Here is a 10,000-nt window from a genome sequence, read left to right as displayed (position 1 = left end):
CATCAAAGGAGAGTAAAAAATAGAGTAGCTTCTCTTGGATCCTTCGGGTCATTTATCTGTGCAAAGGGAAAACGGAGGGATTCATCAGTGAAAGTCAGAGAGACGCCCAGGGAATCATTTATCAGATTCTAACTCATGGGAAGGAGAATTTGCTCCTTTACTAAAGATTACATATGTACTCCTGCAGGCTAGTTGAGTTTTCCAAGTCGAGCTCTTTTTCCACTTATATACCCCTCTTTTTTTCCCTTCCATAGCAATCAATCGGAACGCAAAAATCAATAGAATTTCATCTAACGTATTGTCCAGCGTCATTGTGCGGAATGCCGTTAACCATATCAATAATCCACCTCTCAATAAGTTTGAGCGGCAGTGCGCCATCACTGTAGTCAGTGTTATTGCACAGACGCATCATCCCATCACATTCTATCAAATGGCTGAAGAATGGGACGGATAAATACTCAGCGCATCGATAGTATTGATCCGCTCTCACCTCCCTCTGTTTCTGCTGACTGCTAGGGCTGGGTAACATCCGTAACGGCCCAGGAGAGGGTATGGGGAGATGGGGAGAGGGAGGGGGCGGCCCGGGAGAGGGTATGGGGAGATGGGGATAGGAATAGGGGAGAGGCAGGGGGCGACCCTGGGGGTAGAGGCTTATGACGACGCTTGGGGGCTCGCACTCGCTTGCTTGCTTGCCTTCGAGACTGTGAATCTAATTTCACAGCACAGTAGCTGCACCAGGAAATCAAACTCGAGTGGTTTCTCCAATGTCAACTGCCTCCCCCAATATATTCCCACACCTACACACACACACACACACACACACACACACACACACACACACACACACACACACACACACACACACACACACACTCACACACACACACATAGTCCCTACAACCTATACCTCTGGCATCAACTACACAAAAAACACCCCTAGTCCCCCCTCCAGATTTTCCCCTGGAAATCTGGAAATCTGGAGATTCAAATTGATGGCCAGCCTGTTTGATTGATTAGATCTGCTTACAGACAGTGCCTTCTGGGTGTTGATCTTGTCCTCTGGTCTTCGGTGTCATTTGCCAATGAAAAACACAGCAAAGATTGAGTTCAGTAGGACGCCTCGTTACAAGATGATGGTCACGGTGACAGCGCGGTGTGGCCGCTCGACTGAAGAGCCCTTTTGTTGTTCTGATTTTGCTCATTTCATGTTGTATAATCCTATTAGTAAAAATAGACTGGCGCCCATATATTTTAATTGGTCTTTCTTGTCCACTGATCTGATGTGATTTAGCATGGAGATGTGGAGAGAGAGATAGAGAGAAAGAGCGTGAGCTAGAGATAGATAGATAGATAGAGAGAGAGAGAGAGATAGAGAGAGAGAGAGAGAGAGAGAGAGAGAGAGAGAGAGAGAGAGAGAGAGAGAGAGAGAGAGAGAGAGAGAGAGGAGAGAGAGAGAGAGTCATGGGGTGGGGTGGGGCTTTTTCAGCAGCGCACAGCTGTGATTGACGTCTGTCTCCCGATAGGTGCCGAGCTACAGGATGTGATGACGGGCGACGAGGGAGCCAACAGCATCACAGACGTGGTGAAGCAGCCCGCCTTCATCGCGGGGCTGGGCGGGGCGTGCTGGATCGTGCTCATGGGCTTCAGCGCCTGGCTCTACTGGAGGAGGAAGAAGAGGAAGGGCCTGAGCAACTACGCAGGTATGGGAGCCTCTGGATACCGAGGCACTGCTTGTGTGATTGGGCTCACCTCAGGGGGAGTAAAACCTTTACAGAGGGCTCTGTCTTAACAGCTGATTTAGAACTGATTTTGGTTTTGATTATTTTTATAGAATTTCTTTCGCCATCGAAGTAGCCATTTAGAGAGCAAAGTCTAATACACAAAGTCTATACATTGTTCTCTAGATTTTTTTGTTAAGACATTCAATTTTGATATTACATGGAGCCCTTTTGATTTTGAGAAAGTTAGGCAAAAAAGAACCCACTCACTTATATTGAATTATGCGCTTATGTCTGGGGTATACAAGAGCCCAGACGACCCCCCCCCCCCCCTACCCCCAACCCTAAAACCCCTACACCCATAGTCGAGTAGGTTTCAACACGGAGGCTGGAGACTGAGGAGGCAATCCCTTGGGCAGGGAGGGGGGGTCATGCATGCAGGGTTGTTCTGTACTCAACATAAATCACTCACATTAAAGAAGAAGCACACTCCACACTTTCTGGAGCATGAACAACAATCAAGACAAAAAAAAAAAACATCTCTCCTTTAAGTGTGGTGTGTTGTGCTGCTTACCATAATATGTTATTTACTTACTTTATGTGCATCGACCATGAACACAATCCCATCAAAATACATGTTTTTTTGTCTCTCTCGCTCTCTCTCTCTCTCTCTCTCTCTCTCTCTCAAAACAAAGCAAAAAAAAAAAAAAACATCAAATGTGCTCATTTTCAAAATCCAGGCATGGGTGGTGACCCTTTTCATTGCTTGGCGACGGTGGCCCATATTGCTCATGCATTACAGCTAAGTGCATTCCTGGGCACAGGGAGAATGTAATGCTTTGCCACTCTCCAATCTTCCCTGGGGGGTTATTACACCGTGTAGCTGTGGATTAGACTCATTACAATATGTATTGCTATCACCACGCCTCAGTGGCCAGAGTGGAAACCATGGCGATTACCTAATTCTATCTCGATTCGCTCGATGTATATATATATATCACCTGGGCTCTAATCCTTCTCTTCATATGGTGGGGGTGGGTACATTTTTGCCCCTTCAGATCTGTTTAATTCAGTTTTTTTGAACGTAAAGACAATTTTTCCTTTCTTTTCTATATGCCCTGTGAGTCATGTTTACATGTCTGTCACCGAGGCAGGCTGCATTGTTGGAAAGATTTCATGAGAGCCACTAGCTGGAATCCCATGGAAATGTTCTGTCGTACTAAAGCATTTACATGTGTTAATCTGTGTGGGCTGTCATGTGCGTGTGTGGTGTTTGGGTTCATCAATTAGAATCATCTGCCAATCATCTGCAAGTGTGACCTGGAGTACAGGCTGAGTTGTAATGACTGTTCTTTCTTTCTTTCTCTTTGTTTCTTTCTTTCTGTCGTGTTTTGTTTTACAGTTCAATCCTTCACCTTTACTCGCGCAGGTACTGGCCATTTGTCCCGTCCATTCACTCAAACGCTTTCAAGATAGTGTCTAACTCTGGGTCAGATACGGCCCTGTTCTGGCCCAGATCAGTCTCAGAGTCAGTCGTTATCTGGTCTCTCTCTCTCTCTCTCTCTCTCTCTCTCTCTCTCTCTCTCTCTCTCTCTCTGTCTCTCTCTCTTTCTCTCTCTCTCTGACTTTCTTTCTCTCTGTATCTCTGTCTCTCTCTCTCTGTCTCTGTCTCTGTCTCTGTCTCTCTCTCTCTCGCTCTCTCGCTCTCTCTTACTTTCTCTCTGTCTCTCTCTCTGTCACTCTCTCTCTCTCTCCCTTGCATTACTTATGCTAGAGAGAAACAGCACATTAAATGTCAACTGTGTTTTACTCCAGTTAGTTCTTTCAATAATTGAGGAACAAGTGCGGTTGCGTTGTTCTAAGTGTAACCTTGTGCTCTCCTCTACTCTGCTCTCTCATGTTCTTTCTGCCATGTTCCGGATGGGTCCGATGGGATCACAGTGACGTTCCAGAGAGATCGAGACTTACTGGGAAATGGAAGGTGAGGATATGTCTACCACTCTCTCTTTTCTCTCTGTCACTTTGTCTCTCTCCCTGTCTCTCCTCTTACTCTATCTTACCCTCCCTTTTCTATTTCATCCTCACTTACTCTTTCTCTCTCTTCATCTCTCTCACTTAAACTGTCTATCCCCCTGTCTCTCTGGGGTCTGTCTGCAGTGACATTTCCAGCATGTGATGCATCTATCCTGACAACAGCTTTTAAGAGTTCCGACCCGTAGAGGAGATAAGGGCCCCATCCAAACAGACACCGGCTCAAATTCATCTCCCATCTGTACATTGCAAACACCAATGAAGAGCCACAGATGCTGTACACATTCCTGTGCTACAAATGCATTTGTCTGAATTCTTACTGATAACTTAGAAAATCCAATGAGCCCTTAAGGAAGGTGTCCGGTTTAAGTCTTAAAAGCGTAATATGGCAGCATGTGGTCCTGGGCTGAATGGGTTAGTCCTGTTCTTGTTTGTTTTGTCAGTCAAAAAATAATTAGTTGACTCTTACCCAGTTGGTGCAATACAAAACATCAAATTTGAAGTGGCACAAAATCTTTTAGCTTTTGCCAGCATTTTCTAAGTGCTGTGTCGATTGACCCGTGGAGTGATCGTGTGAAGCACATCCCCCACTCAAACCCAGCCTTCTTCCCTTACAGTAATGACTCCGGAAGAGTACGTGTGGAATGAGTGATGTTATGCTGAAACATTAAATCATATTTTCACTGTGGAGAAAGGGAAGATCAGATCCCATTTCACATTCGCACGCGTCACGTCAGCTGAAGCCTCTTCATCAGAACTGACCTTTCTCTGTTGTGTGTGTCCGTGAAGAGTCCATATCCATACAGCAGTGTGGCTCTGAGATTTGTGTGCGTGTGTGAGGATGACTGATTACTTCTTCCATTGTGTGTGTGTGTGTGTGTGTGTGTGTGTGTGTGTGTGTGCGTGTGTCTGAGAGTGAATGAGTAAGTGCAAGGTGCGGCAGCTTGTGCAAGTCTGACACGCGCACGCTGTGCGTGACATATCGATCGATTGGCTAATAAATCTGCCTGTCCGGAATTAACAGAAACAATTAATGCGGCCGGGCAGGTTTTTTATTCGCCCATTTATCCTGCACCAGGCAGGGAGGCACGTGTACCTCGGCTACGCCGCTACCACAGGAAGTGATGCATTCGCTTGTCGCCGGGGCCAGTGCCATCCAGGCGCCAGCATGTGTAAGCATGAAGGCAGATAATTACCCCAGGGACTAAGGCCCCAGGTTTTACCCCCCTCTCTCTCACTTTCACCCAGCTCCATACAAATGGGGCTGGTCAGAGTAATTTATCCCAGTGGGACATCCTTCTTCCTTTCATACGTTTCCAGGTAAAAAAGCTAAAAAATAAATAAATGTGGAGCTCTGTTGGCTTCAAAGTGTTTCCGTTTTGTACAGGGACATTTTCTGGCGACACTGTGTCATTGGAGAATTTTTTTTCCCCGCCTCCCTCCACCTTCCTTTTTTACCGATAAACTCTCTTTCTCCTCCTGGTGAATCTACGGATGACAGGGACTCTTAAGTCAGGGAAGGGGGAGTTCCCATAGGAGTATGATCGCTTGTTATCCATCTCTCTCCCTCTCTCAGTCTCTCCATCGCGCATCATTTCTTTCACTCACAGACACTATTTTCTTCTCTTCAACGCTCTCTCCATTCTCACCTTTGTCACACCTGAGCAGGCAAACCTAGCCAAAAGCCCCCCAAAAAAACATATCAACAAATGTGCACCTAAAAATAAAACCACCCTTCACCCCCATCCAACCATTAAACCAAGGCCACATGTGCCATACCTGTGAGTGTGTGTGTGTGTGTCCGTGTGTGTGTGTAGGTTTAGTAGTGAGTGTAGAGTGTACAGACAGACATGCACACACACACTAGGGGCAATACACATCTGTGCTCCCATGGCCCAGAGGTGAATAAACCTCTCTTTGTGTGTGAGTGTGTGAGTGTGTGTGTGTGTGTGTGTGTGTGTGTGTGTGTGTGTGTGTGTGTGTGTGTGTGTGTGTGTGTGTGTGTGTGTGTGTGTGTGTGCGTGTGTGTGTGCCTGTACAGGCTCAGGGGACTGTGGTGTTTGTGGGCTGCTGCTTCCAGTAGACATCAGACCAAGCCATGTGTGAGCCTAGACTCTCCATTTAGTCTCTTCTATTTGCACCATACAAAAAGAACACACAGAGTACGTACACACACACACACACACACACACACACACACACACACACACACACACACATGGAAAACAGACTGGATTGCGGCACTTTAGCCCTTTCAGCAGTATTTGCTGGACAATAGGATAGACATTCTCTCTTTTTTTGTGAATCACCAACGATGCAGTTGCTTAACCAGCCAATAGGCTTTGGGGTTTCTCTAGTTACCATGGAGACTACCTTCTCATCCCAGCATAGAGGCTCACTGGCAGCGTGGCTCTGAATCTGGAGAGTAAATTATTATTGTGGCGAGCTCTAAAGGAGATTTAATGTTGGGCTGTTTGGGGGGAGGTGGGCAGTTCTCTGCAGGGTGTGTGTGTATGTGTGTGTGCAACGCGTGATTTGTAGAGTTGTCAGTTGTTTATGTCTCTCTGTTTGCTTGTTTACTATGTGCTGTACTGCTGTGCTTGAGGCCACACAGGCAAAGAAACACACACACACACACACACACACACACACACACACACACACACACACACACACACACACACACACACACACACACACACACACACACACCACACACACACATACCTACAAACACACATGTTCGATGAGCTTTATCCACAAGCCCTGCTGCTTCTCTCTTGTCCAGTGTCTTCCACAAAAGTAATGGGTAAAGCTAAATCTGTTCTTACATGCTGTTCTCTTTCTCTTCTTTTCCTACTTCACCTCCTTATCTCTCCCCCCATCTCTCTGCCCAACTTCTGTCTTTCTCCTGTCTTGACCTTTCTTTCTTTCTCTCTCTCTTTTTCTTTTCTTTTCTTTCCTTCTTTCTTCCTCCCTGTAGTCGCCCTGGCCTGCTGAAGGCAGGGGACCCAGGGTTCCCCTGGCTTGCTGACTCCTGGCCCTCCACCAGCCTGCCTGCCAACGGCGCCCTGGGGGCTCCCAAAGACCGCGCCAACTACGGCCGCGGAGGTAAGAACACACACTCTGTTCACGACCCAATGAATATGCACAAGCTCAGTTCAACACTTCCTCTCTCTCACACACACACACGTTCATTGGATACACATGTGGCTGCAAAACCCACAGACCTGCATACACAAACTCCAGATACAACAGCCAAATTCACACAAGCTGGCCTACACATACGTACACATACTCATGAAAGACGAACACACGTACACACATGCATGTACAGGTGCACACACACACACACACTCACACTCACACACAGTTACACACCTATTCCAGGCCCTTTGGAGAGGAGCTCCAGGTCATGGGTCAGGTTCCCTGAGAACGTCGGCGTGATCCAGCCTGCATACATTCATGAGCATGATGAATATTTCAGCCAGGTGGGAGTCCCACTGCACTGGAAGTGACAGGCCGTCACATGCCGCTAACCCCCGGCCCCAGGCCCTCAGCCCCCCAGACAACTAAGTAGTGCTTGACTCCTCTGGAAAAGGGACTGGCTCAGATCTGGCCTGATGTGTGTCTAGCTACCAAACTGGGCAGGCCCACAGCTGCATCAAGTTCAGTGTGAGGGGAGGTATAGGTGTGGGACACAATACATATGTGTACCTTCCCAATCTGTTCAGAACAAAGAGATGCAGTCCTGAGTGTGTGTGTGTGTGACTGTGCGATTGTCTATGGAGTTAGTGTGGATTGTGTTATGGTATGCCTGGACACACATACATCACACCGTGACTTTCAGAGCTCCTGGTCCATGCACTATAAGATTAGGAATGTAGCTAGGATGTGTGTGTGTGTGTGTGTGTTTGTGTGTTTGTGTGTGTGTGTGTGTGTGTGTGTGTGTGTGTTTTATAGGACAGTCGGGCACATTTTAATCACATCACACATCACCAGTGGTCCTGAGACATTTTACCCAGTGTGATTAATGTGTTTGTGTGCGTCTGTTACTCTAATGCATCTTTGCCTGGGTAATGGTCGTGTGCAAATGTGTGTAAGTCTTGTATCTGCAGTTTATGTATCCGGAGTGTGTGCATGTGGGTGTGTACTATCCGTGTGATATTGGCTGTATTTGTGTGTGTGTGAGTGTGTGTTGCTATTTGTGTGTATCTGTGTTTTCTGTTTTCTATTTACGTGGGTGGTAGCATGCCCACAATTTTGTTTGCCTGTGTGTGTGTGTGTTTGCCTGTGTGTGTGTGTGTGTGTGCGTGTCTAAGAGTGTTAGAATGCAAGCATCTGAAGGTCAGCCGCCGCGTGTGTGTCTGTGCGTGGTCATCTCCCTGGGCTCCTCCCCAGCCACCCCCGCGCACCTCCCGACTGCGCCTCCTCCTCCATCTGATAATGAATCTGTGGGCTAATCACTTTCATTTATCTCACCTCATTTGAGCCGGCGTGGGCCTCCGCGTGCTGCTCCCCGTGCCAGCAGCGGAGGCAGCGCTAATCAGAGCTCAGAGCCTCCTCTCTCATGCTGGGCTGACCTTAAGGGCTGAGGCCCCCCCACCACGGCCCGAGCTGTCCCGTCCCAAACACTCCACTCTCATCAGCTCAGCCTAATGGCTTTTTTTTCTCAGAAGGCACAGCTAAACTAAGTAGCCATCGACACTATTGTTTCATTTCGCCATTATGTCCTTTACAGAGTGACTGTTGTTTTAGTAGCTCTGGGTAAAACAGAGGAGACATGGCTTGGCCAGATTTTGGACCACCGACAGAAGCTGGCTAGTCCTCCGGTCTGGTCTCTTGATGGTAGATGTTTGTCAAGCATTCTTGAACAGTTGACTCCAAATGTAGTATGTATGTATGATTGTCATGATGGATGTGATTTCAAAAGCCTTACCAGGATCTTCCTCTCCCTCCATGTTTCTTTCACTGGTCTTCCCCTTATCTTTCCATGTCTCTCTTTCAACATGTCTCTGGGCCTCCCTCCACGTTTCTCTATCTCTTTCCCTTTTCTTCATACCTCTCCCTCTCACTCACTCTCTGGCCCTCTCTCTCTCTCTCTCTCTCTCTCTCTCTCTCTCTCTTCCTCCATCTCCATCTCCATCCCCCAGACGTCCTGCCCGCCGGCGGAGGAGAGAAGACGGGCACCATGTTGTCTGACGGGGCCATCTATAGCAGCATCGACTTCACAGGGAAGGCGGGCTACAGCAGCCCCGCCCGCGGCTCCCAGGCCACACCTTACGCCACCACGCAAATCCTCCAGTCCAACAGCTTCCACGAGCTGGCCGTGGACCGGCCCGACCCGCGCTGGAAAGCCTCGCTACGGGCCCAGCAGGAGATGGCCAGCCTGGGCTACTCGCTCACGGACGGCCGCAGTGCTAACGGTAGGCTGGCAGGCACGTGTGGTGGTTGGATGTTGGATGGCTACTGTGGTTTGGAGGCTGTATGTCTATTGTGTTGGTGTGTGTGTGTGTGTGTGTGTGTGTGTGTGTGTGTGTGTGTGTGTGTGTGTGTGTGTTGTGCGTCTGTGTGTGTGTGTGTTTGTGTGTGTGGGAGCATTTCTGTGTGCTGTGGGTAAGTGGGTGGGTTGGCCACGACTGTCCCCACAATGGGCCGCCTGACTGTGTGTCTGTGTATGTGGGCATATCTGAAGCCTTGTTATATGGGTTTGAGGCAAGTGCATATTTTTGTGTTCATGTGGTGTCCCTGATATTGGTGTGTATGTTCATGTGTGTGTGTGTGAGAGAGAGTGACTGCTGGGTGTGTTTGCATATGCACTTCCATGTTGTTGTTGGGGGGCAGGGCAAGGGCTGCATATGCATGTGTGCATATTTGCCTGTTTTGTTTGGGTCTGTCTGTCTGGGTTTGGGGGAATCGCTGGGAAATTGGGGTTTGTGTGTCACGTCGCCTCGCCACTGCCGGCTAAGGAGGACAGCCGACAGCGACGCTGAGGGTTTAGTGGCCTTACGAGCGCCGGTTTGTGTGTTAATGAGAAACGAGGAGACGAAAGAAGAACGGAGGCATAATAGGGAGACTAGGAGACGGGGGGGAGATAAGGACAGAAGGAGAAAAAAGAATTCCAGAGAGTAATGAGAGAGAGAGAGAGAGGGAGAGAGAGTAAAATAAAGTGGGAAAGTGAGGGGGGTGGTGGCGGTGGTGCAGTATTTACATTTCCATTGAAAACAGCCCCCTCGGGGATATCGCTCTTA

The 10,000-nt window shown here is 48.2% G+C and overlaps 1 protein-coding gene across 1 annotated transcript in view; it reads left to right on the top strand.

The window, feature by feature from the left end:
* The window catches only part of LOC308370795 (roundabout homolog 2-like), a gene marked incomplete at both ends in the record, with an annotated part of 163,560 nt that overhangs the window by 139,240 nt on the left and 14,320 nt on the right, over positions 1 to 10,000 (top strand). Inside the window, 5 exons of the mRNA XM_080845510.1 lie at positions 1,524 to 1,700; positions 3,121 to 3,147; positions 3,660 to 3,699; positions 6,733 to 6,860; positions 8,903 to 9,175. Of these exons, the coding sequence (XP_080701636.1) occupies positions 1,524 to 1,700; positions 3,121 to 3,147; positions 3,660 to 3,699; positions 6,733 to 6,860; positions 8,903 to 9,175 (645 nt within the window). The remainder of the gene's footprint in view (positions 1 to 1,523; positions 1,701 to 3,120; positions 3,148 to 3,659; positions 3,700 to 6,732; positions 6,861 to 8,902; positions 9,176 to 10,000) is intronic.

The sequence above is a fragment of the Sprattus sprattus genome, assembly GCF_963457725.1.
Source record: "Sprattus sprattus genome assembly, chromosome: 1".
In the NCBI taxonomy this organism is placed as follows: Eukaryota; Metazoa; Chordata; class Actinopteri; order Clupeiformes; family Clupeidae; genus Sprattus; species Sprattus sprattus.
Note: the sequence above shows the minus strand (reverse complement) of the source record. Positions and strands in the feature narration are given on the sequence as shown.